Source organism: Camarhynchus parvulus, chromosome 9 (assembly GCF_901933205.1).
Source record: "Camarhynchus parvulus chromosome 9, STF_HiC, whole genome shotgun sequence".
NCBI lineage: Eukaryota > Metazoa > Chordata > Aves > Passeriformes > Thraupidae > Camarhynchus > Camarhynchus parvulus.
Genome location: NC_044579.1, coordinates 365,976 through 385,206, shown reverse-complemented (window position 1 = coordinate 385,206; position 19,231 = coordinate 365,976). Strand labels below are relative to the sequence as shown.

At 51.0% G+C, this 19,231-nt stretch overlaps 2 protein-coding genes across 2 annotated transcripts; both read left to right on the top strand.

The window, feature by feature from the left end:
* The first annotated feature begins 2,364 nt into the window (after window positions 1-2,364).
* Window positions 2,365-4,325, top strand: GPR87 (G protein-coupled receptor 87). The gene is made up of 2 exons (XM_030954573.1): window positions 2,365-2,492; window positions 3,304-4,325. Exons 1-2 carry the CDS (start codon window positions 2,459-2,461, stop codon window positions 4,323-4,325), a joined length of 1,056 nt encoding a protein of 351 aa, XP_030810433.1. The 5' UTR covers window positions 2,365-2,458.
* Window positions 4,326-17,485: 13,160 nt separating this feature from the next.
* On the top strand, window positions 17,486-18,499 carry P2RY14 (purinergic receptor P2Y14). Its single transcript, XM_030954683.1, has one exon. It carries the CDS (start codon window positions 17,486-17,488, stop codon window positions 18,497-18,499), a length of 1,014 nt encoding a protein of 337 aa, XP_030810543.1.
* The last annotated feature ends 732 nt before the right edge of the window (window positions 18,500-19,231 follow it).

Here is a 19,231-nt window from a genome sequence, read left to right as displayed (position 1 = left end):
TAATGAAGCCACACTGCTCTCAGTGCTCTGCCCACCACAGCACCCCTCAGCCTGACAGACTTTGGTAGGAAGCTCTGGAAACACCTTTGGACTGCTGAGTCTGAGCAGGACCATGGCTGTGCATTTTTCCATCAGACAACAGCTCTGTGCTGCGGGACCATGGCTGTGCATCCCTTCCATCACACAGCTCTGTGCTGCAGGACCATGGCTGTGCATCCCTTCCATCACACAGCTCTGTGCTGCAGGACCATGGCTGTGCATCCCTTCCATCACACAGCTCTGTGCAGCAGGACCATGGCTGTGCATCTTTTCCATCACCCACCCAGCTCTGTGCTGCAGGACCATCCCACCAGCACTGCTGCACAGCTCTGCACAGCCCTGTTTGGGGAAGCCTTTAAAGCTCTGAGCTGCAGGAGAGCCTTTGGTGTGTGAGGAGGGCAGGCAGCTGCAGGTGCAGCCTCTCTGCGCCACCCTGCAGCCACCAGAGTAGTGCTGGGCTCAGGTGTGCTGGCAGGGCACAGGGCCCAAAGCTCAGCTGGCACAGGTTACACTGGGGAAGAATTTGCTGCTTTCTTTTTCCAACCACAGTTTGTTGAGATCATTTTGGAACAGATTCTAACATCAAAACCATCAGGAACAAGAAGACACAGAGAGGCTTGGCCTGTGCACCAGCACCCGGCTCCCAGGATGGGTTCCAGGGGCCTGGATGTCCCTGGGCAGCCCGACGGTGGTCACACCTTCCCTGAGCAGGGACACAGGGCAGGGTCCACCCTGGCCAGGGCTCAGCAGGGCCACGACAGGAATGGCTTTGGGGACACTGCAGAGTAACAGCAGAGTGACAGCAGCTGTGTGCAGCCCAGGGCACACAGAGCCAGCCCCAGCAATGCTGCAGCATCCCCAGGGTACTGCAGGGCACACAGAGCCAGCCCCACAATGCTCAGACCCCAGGGTTACAGCAACAACCCCAGCAATCTGCAGCATCCCAGGTACACAGGCACACACCCAGCAATGCTGCAGCATCCCAGGGTTACACAGGGCACACAGAGCCAGCCCCAGCAATGCTGCAGCATCCCCAGGGTCACAGCAAGGCATACAGATCCCCAGCAATGCTGCAGCATCCCCAGGGTTACACAGGGCACACAGAGCCAGCCCCAGCAATGCTGCAGCATCCCCAGGGTACTGCAGGGCACACAGCATCCCCCTCCTGCTCTGCTCCAATCCCAGGCAGCACATCCTGCACCTCCCTGACCTCTCTGCACTGAGGGTTTCATGGAGCACCTGCCTGCAGAGCCTGAGAACAGGGAGTTTTCCAGGGGCCGGGAATTATGCAGACTTAAAAGAAACTCAGAAAAGCAGGGAAATAAGCACCTTATTTACATAAGGAGTTAGATATGCATCTTTTCATAAAATCACGTACTCTTTTGATCTCTGCCTCCTGGGCAGAAAAGAGAGCTGCAAATCCTTAACAACAGCAAAACATGGTGGATTATGGCTGCTCAAACACGCAGAAAACAAAATACCTGCAACACCTTTGACAGCCTTGTCACTGTCAGAGCAAGCAGTGCCAGCCAAGAAGCCAGGCTGATAAAAAAGTTAAAATACCCAGATTAAAGTTTTTTACTGATGCTTTCACGCACCATTACTTGCTTTGGTGCCATCTAGTGCCACACAATACAGTTCCTACATGGGGATGGTGCCTAAAACAGGTTCTGATCTGCAAAAGCTGCAGGAATCCCATCCTCTCTTCTTTCCCATGAGAGCGGTCGGGTCTTGTGGAATTGGCGAGATCTGAACCAATTTGCCAGTTTTCCTATCAAAACTTGTAAGCAAAAAATGAATCCCAGAAAAGTTACTGCATTTGCATACTGATTGAGGAAAGAACAATTTGGAGCACAGCATTACAAACTGATATTGGCAAAATCCCTTTTAACAATATCAAACATTGTGGTGCCATATGGCATTATTGAGTTTCTGCAGGTTTCAGAGTTCCTTGTGTGCCAGTTTCTATGAAAAAGGAACAGGAACTTGTCATTTCCACCATTTCCACCCCAGTTTGGGGAATACACCATGAAGTTATACACACATATCTCATAATCACTGATAAAACTTTTTTACTTCAAGAAGTGAGTGATGATTTAAAAAAAACCAATCTACTCACGGTCATCAGCCACAGAAATGAGCAGGAAGAGGGCAATGGAGCCCTGACAGCAGAACCACTGTGCAGTCCCCAGCCACCTCAGCCAGCCCCTCACTGGGAATTCCAGAGGCAGCTCCTTTCACAGGGCTCCTCTCCATGCAGGGAACAAGAAGGTGGGATTTTCTGTTTTCCTTTCGTTTCAATTTGGATTTTTTTCCCCAGAACATCATCCTGGCACAGCCCCTGCTGCATCCCAGATCCACGGCTGCCAGTGGGACTCCTGAAGAGCATTTCAGCTGGAAACCTACAGCAACGCAAAGGATGGGGTACAATTTGTCCTATGGAAAACTGCCAGGTAAAGTAACAATGGAAATATAAGAGATTGATAAGTGTTTATTTTATTACTGTCAGTTCCTACCAGCCTTTGAAAGAAATCAGTCATTGCAGCACGGGCTGTGTGAGCACTGCCCAGCCTGCCCCACAGCCAGCCTGCTTTGCCTCACCAGACAAGGTCAGAGCATAAACAACATGAAACAAAGCATGCTGACATCTTATGGCACAGTTTATAAGTTTTTCACAAACATTTACGTATGAAATCTTAAAATCCCCCAGAGACTGTGACTTGTAAGTACATTTAAGTAAACTAAGTTTAAATTCACGTTTTGATAGGCCTGAGGAGTCTCTCCAGAGCCCTGTCCCATGACAAACATCTCAGCTCACAAGTCACACTCTGTCAAGAAAGCCAAGAGCTGACAACCCGCAGCTCTGATTTATGGTTCACCCGGCAGCCTCAGACTGCCCAGAGAGGGCAGCTCCAAAGTGGCTCCATCTGTTAAGTACCATAAAGCTTTACCTGTTGTTTCCTTGCTTGGCCCTGTCTGTAAAGCACCATGAAGCTTTACTATCATTTCCCTTGCCTGGCCCACCTGTAAAGCACCATGAAGTTTTATCATTGTTCCCTCCCTTGTCCCCACCCATAAAGCGCCATAAAGCTTTACCATGGTTTCCTTCCCTTGTCCCCACCCATAAAGCACCATGAAGCTTTACCTGTTGTCTCCCTCACTTGTCCCTACCTGTAAAGCACCATGAAGCTTTACCATGGTTTCCCTCACTTGGCCCACCTGCAAGGCACCATGAAGCTTTAGCGCTGTCTCCCTTTCCTGCAGACAGCCGCCCCAGCCCCGAGAACAGCAGCTGGCCCAACGGCAGCTCGGCGGCGCGGGACGAGTTCACCACCATCGTGCTGCCCGTGCTCTACCTCCTCATCTTCCTGGCCAGCCTCCTGCTCAATGGCCTGGCCGTATGGATCTTCTTCCACATCAGGAACAAGACCAGCTTCATCTTTTACCTCAAGAACATTGTGGTGGCAGACCTGCTCATGACGCTGACGTTCCCATTCAAGATCATCCAGGACTCGCGGCTGGGGCCGTGGCACTTCAACTCCTTCCTGTGCCGCTACAGCACCGTGCTGTTCTACGCCAACATGTACACCACCATTGTCTTCCTGGGCCTCATCAGCATTGACCGCTACCTGAAGGTGGTGAAGCCCTTTGGGGACTCCAGGATGTACAGCATCACCTTCACCAAGGTGCTGTCGGCCTGCGTCTGGGTGGTGATGGCGTTCCTGGCGCTGCCAAACCTGATCCTCACCAACGGCTACCCCACCAGGCGGAACGTGGACGACTGCCTGAAGCTGAAGTCTCCCCTGGGAGTCAAGTGGCACTCGGCCGTCATCTACATCAACACCTGCATGTTCGTGGTGGTGCTGGTAGTGCTGATAGGCTGCTACATTGCCATTTCCAGGTACATCTACAAATCCAGCAAACAGTTCATCAGCTCCTCCAGCCGAAAGAGGAAGCACAACCAGAGTATAAGGGTTGTGGTGGCTGTGTTTTTCACCTGCTTTCTGCCCTACCATTTGTGCCGAATACCCTTCACTTTTAGTCATCTGGACAAAATTTTAGATGACTCTGCACATAGAATCTTGTATTATTGTAAGGAAATGACCCTGTTCTTGTCCGCATGCAACGTCTGTCTGGATCCCATCATTTATTTTTTTATGTGTCGATCATTCTCGCGAAGGCTGTTCAGGAAATCCAACATGAGAACCAGGAGCGAGAGCATCAGGTCCCTGCAGAGCGTCAGGAGGTCAGAGGTGCGCATCTACCACGAGTACACCGACGTCTGAAGGCACCCCAGAGACTGTGCTGACCTGCGAGGGTGCTTGTATATCATGTAAATAAAATGTCTCTTTATGTGTCTGGCCATGGAAGCTCATCAAGGGATGCACAGACATGTTCAGCTTTTCTGTGCCAGCTCACCAACATCCACCTCAAATTCCATCCCTGCAGGGATCAGGCTCACCCCATGGGGCTGGGGGTGTTTTGGTGGCTGGGCAGGTGGGCTGGTTAGGGTTGGTTGGTTTGGAAGCCACCACTCTGTGGGGCTGGGGGTGTTTTGGTGGCTGGGCAGGTGGGCTGGTTAGGGTTGGTTGGTTGGTTGGTTTGGGAACCACCACGAGGCTGCCTCGGCTCAGAAAGCAGCCCTGGGCCAGGAGGCTGCAGCCAGGATGGACTCTCTGGCCTTGAGCAGACCCACTGGCAGGAACTCTCTTCCCCGGGCTCTGGCAGAAGGCAGCAGGGGAAGGGGAGGGCAGGAGGTGGCACGGGCCCCATGGGGACCCTGGGTGTGCCCGGGGCAGGGCCCTGGTGCCACTCAACTCTGTGCCACCAGCCCCAGGCTCCGTGTCCCTCAGCCGGTGCCTGCACTGAACCCTCTGCCCCCTGTGATGTCCACGTGGGCCAGCCTGTCCTGGACTCCCTGGGGACTAAATCAGGTTTGTTTAGAGCAAGAACTGCTGGGGCAAAAACTGACCGAGCTGGCAAAGGCCCTGGGCAGCCTGTGCTCACAGCCAGCCCGGGGTGCAGTGCAGCTGCACAGGCAGGAGATGGCAACAGCCCATCGGCCAGTGCCTGACACTCAGAACCACTTCCCTTCCAATACACACATACCAAAAAAAAAACCTCAAGAAAATCCTCAAAATGCAGCACTCAAATGACAATATTAAGTTCTGCATGAGAACATCTTTCATAAAGCTTTCCACTGAAAGAGGGGTTTCTTTCTTCTATTTTTTTTAACACTATTGGTTTAGGTTTAGATTTTGGTTTATGAATAATTAAGAAGTTGAAATGTAAGTATGATAACATTTTAATTAATGCAAGTATTATGAAACCACTTACATGATCAGGAGAGAACATTTCTGGAAAGGAAGTCAGAATACTTTGGCTATTTATCCTACTTTAAATAAAAATACTTTAAATAGCTAAAATACCACAGATAAACCCTGTTTCCCAATCAGCTTTGTAGAAAACTGTTCACACACAGCAGACAAGTTCAAGGACCAAATCTGCCATCTTGCACCCTGAGCAGTCCATGCACATACAAAACCATATTAAGAGAGCCAGTTTGGGGACTGGGTTGTGTAGCTTAAATTCTGCCAAGCACCAGATGAAATTGAGTGATAGTATTTAGGACTGGAAGATCTGCACACAGAACTGACATTCCTAACCAAAGACTGTCCTCTCAGGTCTTATATGGTTAAAGCAAATCAACGCTCAGTGCTTCTGGTCTCCCTTTCACAAGTGTAAATCACTGAGGGTTTACGGCTTGTTCAATTGTGCCTGATGATTGCTGTGTTAAATTCACAATGACCTTTTCCCAGGTGGATGGTGGGCTTCCCACACAAGGCCAGCAAAGCCCCAAGAGCCACTTCAGGGGCACCATCCCTGTTGGTCCCCAGCCAGAGGGCACTAAAGGCAGCTGAGGAGGCAGAGCAGGGGCTGGGGTCAGCCCTGCACAGGGTGGAGCTGCTGGCGCAGTGCAGGGGTGGCTGCAAACACAACCAGAGGGGAGCCTGCATCCCCCAGCGTGCTGTGTGCCCTCTTGACAGGATGCACATGCACCACCCTTCTCACTACCCACGAATTCTTAACTGAAGGATGGATTTTCAAGGTGTTTCCTCCTGGGACAGAAACTGCTGATCACTCGTAAGACCTTTCCACCAAAAAATCTGTTACCCAAAGCAGCCACCCTGAGGTGATGGGGTGGTGCCCTCCAAAGCTCAGCCTGAAGGTGCCCCCTGTGCAGGGACCACGGGGATGAAGCAATCAGCAGTGTCTGGGAAGGGTCCCAGAAGGGAAATCCTTGTGAAATGTGGGAAGGGAAGGCACAGCCATGCACTCCCAGCACACAGGCCAGGCAGGAGCAGCCCCTGCATGCAGCCTGAGCCCTGATTGCAGACAGCGCTGCAGCCTGAGTCCTGATTGCAGCCTGAGCCCCGCATGCAGACAGCGCTGCAGCCTGAGCCCCGCATGCAGCCTGAGCCCCGCATGCAGCCTGAGCCCTGCATGCAGGCAGCGCTGCAGCCTGAACCCCCATGCAGCCTGAGCCCTGCATGCAGCCTGAGCCCCGCATGCAGACAGCGCTGCAGCCTGAACCCCCATGCAGCCTGAGCCCCGCATGCAGGCAGCGCTGCAGCCTGAGCCCCGCACGCAGCCTGAGCCCCGCATGCAGCCTGAGCCCCGCATGCAGCCTGAGCCCCACATGCAGAGAGCGCTGCAGCCTGAGCCCTGCATGCAGCCTGAGCCCTGATTGCAGACAGCGCTGCAGCCTGAGCCCCGCATGCAGCCTGAGCCCTGCATGCAGGCAGCGCTGCAGCCTGAGCCCCGCATGCAGCCTGAGCCCCACATGCAGCCTGAGCCCCACATGCAGGCAGCACTGCAGCCTGAGCCCCTGCGTGCAGGCAGCACTGCAGCCTGAGCCCCGCGTGCAGGCAGCGCTGCACAACCACCCAGAGCAGCCTGCTCTACTCGACAGGGTGTATCTGTGACAATCCGCTCACTGCTTTGTGCACACTCACACGCATGACAGCTCTTTGAAGATGCTCTTTGTGAAGTATTTTCCCAGGGCTAAATATGAATTGTACAACAACAACCCGATCCCCAAATACCAGATAACTATATTTAATTTATCCAGATTTGACATGGAAATTTGGTCTCTAAGAGTTCGTCTTGAAAGAAAAAGTTACAAGGAAGTTGCATGGAAAGTCTCTGACCTGTGACTGCCCTTTCAGAGAGCCACATCAGGGCAGACATGGATACAAACTGTGGCTCTGCAGTCCTGGAGTCCCATTTTTAACAGGAAACACAGTTTTCTGGTGGAACTACAACAGCAGATCTGACCCAAGAATGCACGGAGCAATTCCTGAATAATTCATTAACATTTGGGATTTTTTTACATTCAGGAAGATTTGCATTACAGTGTTTGTAACTCAAATGCAATTATGTCTGATTGAATAGCCAAGGCAGAGCTCTCCATGCCAGGGCATTATTGTGGCAGAAATGTGATTTGAACCTGTACTCAGAGCCAGCTCCAGATCACTACTGCTGCAGGACTTTTGTCATCACATTTATTTTGCACTCTGCTTCTGTGGTTTTTCTACTAATGACCTTTCCTGTGACTTTCCACCAGTGCAGCTTCACAGGAATCCTAAAAATGGAAATTAAACCCACCCAAATTTCTAAAAATCTGTCCTTGCATTGGCACCCACCACTCTGGTGGATGAAGCAGTGGGAGAGCACTGACAAGCAGAGTGGCTGTGACAGGTTCACCCAGCCTGGTCAGGGCAGGAAGGATAAAACAGTGAAGAAAATGCAAAACTCAACATGCCAAGGAGGTCAGGGTTGGAAGGGTAAAACAGTGAAGAAAATGCAAAACTCAACATGCCGAGGAGGTCAGGGTTGGAAGGGTAAAACAGTGAAGAAAATACAAAACTCAACATGCCAAGGAGCCCGTGGGGCAGGCACCGAGCCGGATGGAGGCCCTGTGGCTAACCAGAAATGCTCTGTTAACCAGAAATGCTCTGTTAACCAGAAATGCTCTGCAAACCAAACCCACCCCACCTACACAGATGTCCTGTCAAGGGCACCCACAAACACCGGAAGGTTTGACTGCAGTCCCACCCACAGAACCTCACACATCAGGGGTTACTGAGGTATAAAAGGCACCCCAATTTTGCATCTAACTGGGGCACAAGAATCCAACACAACACTGCAGGGACAGAGGGATGGGTTTGTCCTCCTCACCCTCCCCAGAAGAGACACCATTTGACAAGATTTCTGTCCTTGTCTGTGCCCAGTGCTGACCCAGATACTGGGCTTGTGATCAAGACACTTGTGACCAGATATTAACCTTGTGACCAGAAATGGTGGAAGGATGAGAAAAAGGCAGTAGAGAAAAAGGTTAAATAAAAGGAAAGAAAAATGTGGAAAAGATAAAGGAGTTATTTGTGCAGTTTTTGAGGAGAGTTTATCTTTCACACAAAAAGAAATCAAAAGATCCCCATTTCCTGAAAAGGCTACAGATGTAGAATGCATGATTCTGAAGTCAGAAAATGAGGTACTTTAAACACAATTGTCTTTTGAGAAAGAGACACGGGAGAAATTGCAAAAAATTATGTCGATGGTCTTTGAAGTACGAATGTGCAACTAGAAAAACTGCTGCCTGTGGCTGAAGGACAAGAGAACCATCTGCATGAAAGCCTGCTTTGACTAAGTAAGGAAAGTTACTTGATCAAATCCCACATGAAGGATTTTCTAGTGCAGTCCAGCACAGTCCCCTCCCTCAGCCCCCCTCTCCTGCCAGCCCCTAAGGCCAAACATCAGCCTGGAGCAGCAGTGGTGCCACCTGAACGTGGGCACAGGCTTGATGAGGGAGCCCCAGACAAATCCTTGTAAGGGCTCAGAAGGCACCCACCCATCACCCAAACAAAACTGAGCAGAAAACATTCGCTGGCAGATTTGACAGGGCAAAAACACAACTAGAAGTCCTGCAATACTTTTGTAATTAGCTGGCTTCTAGGGGGATTATCCTAAAAAATATTTGTTCTGTTCATCCTGCTTTTAGCAATTCCCAGAGCTGGCCACTGATAGCCCAGGATCTGCATGAATTCGTGCTCAGTAGGGCTGGAAGCACTGGCAGCTCTGTCAGCAGGGCTGGGAAGGGCACAGGTGAGACCCTGGTCACAGACACCCCCTCCCCATGGCAAAGGCTTGGTGCTGTATTTAGAACTCCTGCATTTAGAGCTCAGCCCCATTCTGCCAGCAAGGACTGCAGAGCTGCCACCCCTCCCTGCACTGCTGCACCAGCCAGGAGAGGAACCGAACCAGCCCCAGTCCTTGTGCCACCAGACCTGCTGGGACACGCCAGCAGTGCCCTCCCCTCTCTGGGACACAAATCCATCACCAGGATCCTGCAAAAGGATTCCCTTCTTAGGCCCTCAGCCCAGACAAAGTGCTAACAGCTTCTCTCAATAACACAACCAGCAGCTGGGAATTTCAGATTTTGGGGGAAGAAGCAGACTTGTATGGCTAAAGGTAAAATACATTATCTGTTTGTTCTTCAGCCACCTAAAGTGCATGGCAGAGTGTAGGGCCTTCTAGTGACCATGCTCACTGCCTACTTTCTAAGCCTTTGGAAACAGCAGCCATATCTTGAGATCCTTAAACATTGGGTTTGGCTGGCATGTTGGAAAAATCCCCATGTTTGTACAACAGAGCAACCCCTGGGTTTGCCCGGCTGCCCAGAGCCATTCCAATGGGGTGAAGCTGTACACAGAGCTCAGGCACCCTGCCCTCTCTTTGAGCCCTTAATCCTCTGCCCTGGACAACTGCTTACTTCCCACTGCAAAAAATTATCTGTGCTGCAACATTTAATCCATCACAGACTGGCATCTTACACTGGAGAACACTGCACATCCACTTTGGGGCTTCCCATGCTTCTCTCTCTCTTAGAGAGCCCATAGTTTTTAAACCAAAGCCTTATCTGATTCACTCCTCCCATCCCTGCTTCAAGAAATGACCACAGGGTGCACGGAAAGAGAGGAAAACCTTGGCTGCCTGGTGTCTTCTGGGGAGCCCCTGAGAAGCTTTGTGCACCATTTGTTCTGCCTGATCCATGGGGAAAGTGCAAAATTGTCACTGAAGTCAACGTAGATAAACCCTCACAGAAGCAAAGTCCATGAGGAAATGTGTATTTTCTGTAGGGTTTAGGTGACACACTGTCAAGCAGAGCTCAAGTCCCGCACTAAATGTTTACTTGTTCTAAGGTACACAATGTACAAATTTCACAGTTTTAAAATAAACATTTAAACATCAATTTATCTCCCTGAACCTCAGCTCTCTTTCAGAATATACTCCTTTCCTACATCCACAGAAAAGGTATTAGCTCTTCTATCACCATACATTTCCACTAATTCTGTGCTTGATTTCAAAGCCTCACAGAAAGCTTTTGGGAGGAACAGGAAGGGAGGAAGCCAAGCAGGTGTTTGAAGTTAAAAGAAAATAACAGCACAAAAAAGAAGATAAAAGAAACAGCCAAACACCAAAGATCCATCACGTATCCCCAGAATCCATCTCCCAGCCCCAGCAGGCACCAAGCAAGCCCATGGCTCCGGTTCAAACCCTCCCAAGCGCAGAGCCGCGGCTCTCGGGGCAGGATGCGTCACAGCAAAGGTCGCAGCCAGCCCTGGGAACAGTTTAGGAAAAGCAAACTCCAGCCCGGCAGCTCAGCCCTCCGGCTGCTGTGCCAGCTGCACTTGCGTCTGTCCCGAAAGCCGCTCGGCGCTGCTCCGCAGCCGGGACTGCTGCGGGCTGGGAGCCGGGCCACAGCGGGCAGGGGCACGGCCCGGCTCGCCGGCCCTTCCCCTTTTGCTCCGGAATCCTCGCAGGGCTGCGCTGGGGGCAGCGGCGGGGCGCGGGCACGGCGGGCGGGCGGGAGCGGCTGCGGCTCCTCGGGAGCGGCTCCTTGCGAGCGGCTCCCCGACCGATCCATCCTGGGAGCAGTTCCCTGACCGATCCCTCTGACCGATCCATCCCGGGAGCAGCTCCCCGACCGATCCATCCCGGGAGCGGCTCCCTGACAGATCCATCCCCGGAGCGGCTCCCCGACCGATCCATCCCGGGAGCGGCTCCCGCCCCGGAGCGGCTCCCCGACCGATCCCCTGACCGATCCATCCTGGGAGCGGCTCCCCCCGGAGCGGCTCCCCGACCGATCCCCGCAACCGCTCCCGCCCCGGAGCGGCTCCCCGGCCGATCCCCTGACCGATCCATCCTGGGAGCGGCTCCCGCCCCGGAGCGGCTCCCGGACCGATCCCCGCAGCCGCTCCCGCCCCGGAGCGGCTCCCGGCCGATCCCTCTGACCGATCCATCCCCGGAGCGGCTCCCGGCCGATCCCCGCAGCCGCTCCCGCCCCGGAGCGGCTCCCGGCCGATCCCCGCAGCCGCTCCCGCCCCGGAGCGGCTCCCGGCCGATCCCCGCAGCCGCCCCGGCCCGAGCTGTCGGAGCGGCGCAGCACAGGAGGGACCGCGCAGCCACCCCGCGCTGCTGCCCAGGTGAGACGCCGCCTCCAGCACCCGCTCCCGTCCCCTGCAAACGCTCTCCAACACCCTCGGGTATTTTTACGTAACTGCCACCGCGATTTTACTTTTTAAATTGGCAAATAAGGCGAGCGTCCGTGCGTTCTGCAAACCACTAACAACTAATTACACAAACGAGCAGTTTTAACTAACTAACTAACTAACTAACTACAGAAACCGGTACAGAAACTACTGTTTCACCTATGGAGCAGACTCCAGCTGTGCCGGCAGACAGAGGACCCGCAGGCAAGGATTCTTCTTGTCTGCCTTAAAAAGATATTTTTCTTAAGCAACTAGTTTTTTTTACTTTATGACTGAGAACATGTAACTATATGAAACTCATAGTTTAAAACATCAGAAAATAGAATTTAAAATAAAATATTTGAATGACAAATACTACCATTAAAATATAATATTAAAGGGAAAAACTTTCTTGAGCCACATTTTACTATTTTTAAAAACCCAGTTTTGGGACAATGCAACTAATAATCATTAAAATGTTTTATTGACCCAGGGCTCTTGTTTTGTCTGGGATAGAGCTAATTTTCTCCCAGTAGCTAATACAGAAATGTGTTTTGGTTTGGGATGAGAGTGATGGTTCTCTAATGAACCCTGATGGTGTAGCTGTTGATGAGCAGGGCTTGCCCCAAGTCGGCTGCAGCTTCTCATGCCCTGCCAGTGCAGAAGGGCATGCCAGGAAAGCTGACCCACTTGTTTTTCTTGGAGTTTCTCTCTCTCCTTGTTGTTTTCCTTCATTACAATCTATTATTATTATGATTGCTATTGTTATTGTTATTATTATTAACTTCTTAAGCTACTCTTACCTGACCTAACATTTCCTTTCACATCCACCACTCCCTAATTCCAGTATAACTGATGTGAGATAAGAAGGATCTCAGTGGAGAAATTTTGAGACTTAATTTAAAAACTGAGTATTTGAATTATATCTAAAAATTATGCTGTGTGTGAAGAGCTCAAAGCATTGCCCAAGCTTCCATCTGAGTATCAGGGTTTGCACAAATACGTCAGTCTACAATCTTCTAAGGTTAAAAGCGTGCTCAGAATAATGCATACGTTTGTCTAAAAATCAGAAATAAAAAGAGAATGAAAAATTTAGCTGATGAGGAAGACAAAGCTGTTAAATTTCAGATACCAAAGAGCGCAGAGACTGCTGGACAGGAAGAAGAAATGAAACAGTCACTGGCGGTTTTTGCCAGACAGAAATACAGTTCTGCCCTTGAGGTGTCCTGACACTGCACCCAGAGGAGCCATGGCTGTAATGGAAATACAGAACCTTATCTCCTCCTCTCTGTGCACCTGCTGGCTCCCTCCCCGTGTCCTTCAGAGCGCCAGCAGCTCTGCAGGTGCCAGGAGAACATCACAGATCATCTCCCTGATGTAGCACTGCGGTCACCCACTGCCCCTCCTCACCACAGCATCCTGGCTTTGGCCTTCCGGGATCACAAGGGGGATGTCCTGTCAATGTGGACAGAGGCAGTCCCACCTGTCCTTCCTTCCTTCCCATTTCTGCCTGCAGAGCAGACAGAGCACACCCCATGTCACCAGGGCCCCACCACAGGACACACTCTGTCCCAGGGAGCAGCTGGGGAGAGGCACGGCTCTGTGTCCTCTGTCCCTGCACAGCTCACCCGAGGGGCCCAGACAGCAGGAGCTGGAGGCCAAGGGTGAGACACAGTGGTGGTTACTGCTGCACTGAGCGCTGCACTCAGCAGCTGCACTGAGCCCTGCGCTGCTGCCTGCAGCCCTGCACTGCTGCCTGCAGCCCTGCACTGAGCCCTGCACCGCTGCACTGAGCCCTGCACTGACTGCCTGCAGCCCTGCACTGAGCCCTGCACCGCTGCACTGAGCCCTGCACTGCTGCCTGCAGCCCTGCACTGAGCCCTGCACCGCTGCACTGAGCCCTGCACTGCTGCCTGCAGCCCTGCACAGCCCTGCTGCACGGAGCGGCACTGCCTGAGCCCTGCACGCAGCTCCAGCCCTGCTGGAGGAGGGGCACTGCCTGACCCACAGCAGATCCTCCCTAACTGCAATGGGAACGCTCCCCATTCCTTCTGCCATCCTAATTCACCCCACGTTCACCACGGCTGATCCTCCCTTACTGCCCCCTGCAACAGGAATGCCACCTATTCCTTCTGCCATCCCAATTCCAGCATCATCCCGTTTTCCTCCACTACATTCTACACCAAACAAGAACAGCTACCACCCAACATGCCATTTCCAGAGGTTAAAATATCCCATTATTTTGCATACTTTTATTCTCTTAAGTATTAAAGCCCAGACATTGCCCTATGACAAATGTCATAATAAGAACAGTAAATAACAAAATTCTAGTCTCTTGGCAAACTTGCAGCCAGTCCAGTGCCCCAGCATATCCCCACAGCCACTGTGAGCAGTGCCCTCCAGAGCAGAGCAGCCATCCCAGCCGCAGCCCTGCGTGTCTCCCCCGGCACACACCCCGGGCTGGGCCCCTCTCTGGGGACGCAGGGGGGCTCAGAGCAGCCCTGACCGCACCAGGCCGAGAAGGGCCCCGGTGTTTGGGGAGCAGGCTCCCCTCAGGCAGCCCCCAGCCCTGGCAGTGCCCAGCTCCTGAGCCTCACCCCCTCCTGCCCCACAGGGACACCCTCGGCAGCCTTCCCGCTGCATTGCACAGCACGGACAGCGCTGCAAGTTCCACAGCACCAACATTCCTACCACATTAGAGAGAAAACCTTAAAATAAGGTTCTTCTTTTAGCACACTCAGCACCACTTGCAATGGCTGTGGTGTGTGTTGTGCTTCTTCCTCCTCCAGCTTCCTCCTGACATCAGAGGTACCATCCAGCCTGATTGCCTCCCCTGATAAGTCCATTTTGCAGTTCAAAAAGACTTCTGGCAATAGTGACCACTGTCACCAGTTCCTGACCCAGTAACTGTATTACATATTTATTAAACAGCTGCATTTGTTTCCATAAATAGCTAAAATGTGTACTTGGAACAACACAACCTCTGGTAAAGCCAGGGTAAATAAATTTAAAAAACAACTTATAAATATTATTCTTATGTTCAGTAAAGCAGGGTGAACTTTGAAACTTGACAGCCATGTCACAGAAGTCAAGAATTGCCTTAATGCTACTGTGGAAGAGTCACAGGGGACAGCACAAGACTGACCTCAGAAGGGACAGAGCAATTCTAATGGTTTATGCAGCTTCCCTTTGGTGTGTTGTGCCAAGAAAACGTGACTTACACACTGAGAAAGTCCAGAACTTTTTTATATTTTACCCAATCCATCTTGGTCATCTGGTGAATCAAGATTGCTGGTTTTGCACAACTAGCTGACATTATTCACACAGAATCTATGTACTTTATGCTGGCCCAAGCATCCAAAGAAGAACAGCTGCTTGAGTACAAAAGGCTGTGTGCTACCTATCCCAAATGGCACTGACACACCCCCTGTGTGTGCCACCCCCAAATGGCACTGACACAGCCCCTGTGTGTGCCACCTATCCCAAATGGCACTGACACACCCCCTGTGTGTGCCCCCCTCCCAAATGGCACTGACACCCCCCCAAATGGCACCGACACACTCTGCGTGCCACCCCCCCAAATGCTGGCACTGACTCCTAAATGCTAGCATGTTCCCTTTGCCATCCCCAGCAGCCACTGCAGGAGCCACCCTGGGTCCCCAGGTGACAGAGGGGACAGGCAGGACGGTGGCAGCGTTTGCTGTCAGTGCTGAACTAATGACAGCAGTAGGACAAGACCCTCCAAAAGGAGCAGAGGGTGACAAGGTGACGCAAAGAACGGATAAAACCGGCCAAGAGCACCGAGCTGCAGTGCTCAGCGGGGGACACAGGAGCCTCCAGCCTTTCCCAGGCAGTGACAGGCTTCAGCTTGAGCATGGCTGCTCCATGTCTGTCCCCAGCCCTGCCCGAAGCTCTCCTGAGAGATCTGAAGCCGTGTCTGAGCACTGCTCAGGGCTGTGCCCCTCAGCAGCACAGGTGTGCTCTACCAGGACACGGGGCTGTGTCCCTGTCTCCCACAGGTGTCCCAGCAAGAGCAGAGCCCCCTGCCTGGGGATGGACAGCAAGGTCCCACAGCAGGCAGCTGAGGGGAGGCAAGGACCTGCCAATGACAGGGAAAGATGGACAGAGCCTGGCCTGTGGCCCCCCCTCAGTGACAGACAGTTGCTCAATCTGCTGGTGTCAGATGTAAAACTTGCCTCTGTATCCTCTGTGCTGCACAGACACAGTGAACATCACAAAGATTTGATGTCCACATCTGCAGTCACACAGTTCTGAAATAATCCTTTGTTGTATGATGCCTCAGCGCAAAATACACTTCATGAACGTCTAAACAATTTAATATCTACCCCCAAGTCCAAGCACAGAAAGACCCACCTGGGGGTTCTTGGCTGTAGAAAACCCTACAGAGAAGGAGCAAGTTCTTAACTCACCACGTGCAGAGAGAGGGTCCTGCTGAGACAGCCTGGAGGGAGAAAGGGAACAGGGACACAGCAGGAGAGAACAGTTTCTAAATACAGTGCGTTACTATTTAAATTAAAATGCCATTTGCTATTAGTGCCTTTCCAGAAGATGCTTCTGATTTCAGCAGTGTCACCCCAAGCTCTACCCTCATAACCTCCCAGCTCTAACACACCTGTACATGTGGTAGTTTAACACTTACTCTCCGAACCATCTTTATCATTTAGAACCCCAGCCAAACAAAACCAAATGCCTTGATGACAAGGGAGGAGAGCTGCTGCTCTGTCAGGATAGTGAGCAGGACGAGGTTCAGTGCAGGCTTTGGGTGTGCTCAGGGTAACACACCCACCCCGTGCTCCAGAGCACACCTAAGCTGATCAGCCTTCACACCATCTGCAAGAGGTACAGACAACAACACACCAAAGGAGACCATCTTACCTATTTGAGAAAAAATGTCAATTTCTAGCTATTGCAAGGCTGTATTCAGGCTCCAACCTACTCCACAGAGACATCAGTTATTGACTCAGAATGGGGATAAAAGGAAATTTGCTATTTTCTAAAAGACAAGGTGGGTTTTTTCCCAGCTCCAAGGCACATATTTTCCAGTTGCCCAGGGTTTCACTTGCCAAATACAGCAGCATTATATTTACATCTATATTTGTTCTGCCCTCCCCACAGAGGATAATCCACCCCCACAAACATTCTGGCAAAGAAAAGCAGACAGCAGATGTGATTTCTTCTTGGAGATTCTTTAAAATGTAAATCTGACTGACTTGAGAAGCCAGGTCAAACTCCCACATTTCAAACTAACACAGACACACTGCTGGGCTGCTGGAATTTTAAAGTGAGCTCTGCCAGCTGCACATGCAAGTTCCTTGCAAGGGAACACTGGGACATATTGCCATAGCTGGGTATCTCCAGCCTTGACTAACAGGAGTTTTTACAGAACATTTTGACCAGGAATATTCATATTCCTCATGTTTCATGCCAAATCAATGTTAAACATCCACATTTAATGTTTAAAAAACACATCTCATTAACCCTGAGTCACCAGATTGCCATGGGTCGGTCCCATCTCACAGCACGAGGGCTCATGCCTGCAGGAAAGGGGCAGCCCTGGGCTAGAAGGTAAGGGTTAAAGTCAAACAGAGAAGGAAATGCATCCTCTGTTCAAAGCAACAACATGGAACATCACCAGAAGGTGAGATGGCACTGCTCAGAGAACTCTCCACTCCCTGCTGGGGATGCCGAGCCGTGGAACGTGGTTGTTTCTGAGGGGCACACCGAGCTTGCTTGGAAGTGAGGGCAGGAAACTCAGAGTAATTAGCAGAAAGCCCAGCACACCCTGTCCTGCTCAGACACTCTTTTTCTGCTTCTAGGAATGAGGATACTGCAAGATGCTCAACTCCAGCACCAGCTCCTCGGGAAACAACTGCAGCCACAGCACGGTGATCACCACCACAGTCATCCCGCTGCTCTACTGCCTCATCTTTCTCGCAGGGCTCTCGCTCAACGCCCTGGCAGCCTGGGTCTTCCTCTACGTGTCCAGCACTAAGAGCTTCATTGTCTATCTCAAGAACATCGCTGTGGCTGACCTCCTGATGAGCCTGACGTTTCCCTTCAAAATCCTTGCTGACTCAGGAATTGCACCTGCCGAGCTCAGCCTGTTCGTGTGCAGGTACTCTGCAGTCGTGTTCTACATGAACATGTACATCGGGATCACCTTCTTTGGCTTCATAGGCTTTGATAGGTACTACAAAATCGTGAAGCCTTTGTTCACCTCCTTTGTTCACACAGTTAACTACAGCAAGGTGGTCTCTGTAATCATATGGCTGTTACTAATGATTATGTCATTTCCAAATATGATTTTAACTAATGAAATCACTAAGGACAATTACTCTACAAAATGTATAGGTCTTAAAAGCGAGCTTGGCAGACAGTGGCACAAAGCAACAACTTACATTTGCACAGGGATTTTCTGGATTGTTTTTTTCCTACTAATTGTATTTTACACCTCTATATCCAAAAAAATATACAGCTCTTACAAAAAATTCCGGAGGAGCTCAGACATGGCCAAGAGAAAAACCAGCCGGAACATATTCACCATCATGTTTGTGTTTGTCATTTGCTTTGTGCCCTACCACCTCTGCAGGACCCCATACACCTTGAGCCAGACCAGCTCCCAGTTCACCTGCCAGTCCCAAAAATCGCTGTTCTACGCCAAGGAGTTCACTCTGGTGCTGTCTGCAGCAAATGTCTGCCTTGACCCCATTATTTATTTTTTCCTCTGCCTCCCCTTTAGAGAAAAGCTGTATCAAAAACTGCACCTCAAGCTGAAAGCGTCAAGTGAGGTTGAAATTTCTAAATCCAGAAGATCAAATACGCTTCCGGAAAGCATAAACATAGTGTAGGTTTGTGTCTCCCCAGTAATGCACATTTCAGGAAGTTATTAATGAACACAAATGTCCCAAAGAAACAGAGCACATGGCAACCAGCACCAAGCAGGAGAGGGGCTCAGCAAAACACCAGGTGCTACTTCGCTGCCTACAGCCAGTATTGCCAATATATTCACCACTGCTGTTCCAGCTGATGTCCTGATTGCATCAGGGTGTGACACGACCCATCTGGATCTCAGAAACACAGAGAGCAGAGCCTGGAACTGCACATTCTGGAGCTCCAGGACCATCCAACAGACCCAAAGCCACTCCAATCTGCTTCTCTGGACTTGCATGAACAGAAACACGTCCACACCAAACTGCAGCAACTCCCTCAGTGCTCGTGCAGCAAGAGGCAAGAACATCACAGAGCCATCTGGGAACATTCAAGTACAGCTGTGTAAAAGCTCTGGTACATTTATCCAGAAAGAAAGGTTTGCTGGTTTTCCCGTGATTTTTACACAGCAGTAAAGCATTTCTGTCTGTACCAAGATAACAGCTGAAAGCCACCAACCTGCTCTATACAAATATAATCTCTGCTATAACTTTATTTTTCAGAGCAGCTTTCTTTTAATTGATTTTATTATTGTACAGGAAAAACATACCAGGGCCTAAAGTATCCACTAAAGCTTTCAGAGAGTGGCTCTGGAGCTGAATGTCTTCATTTTACTTAATAAAGAAGCTATAGGAACATAAATACCTTTCTGC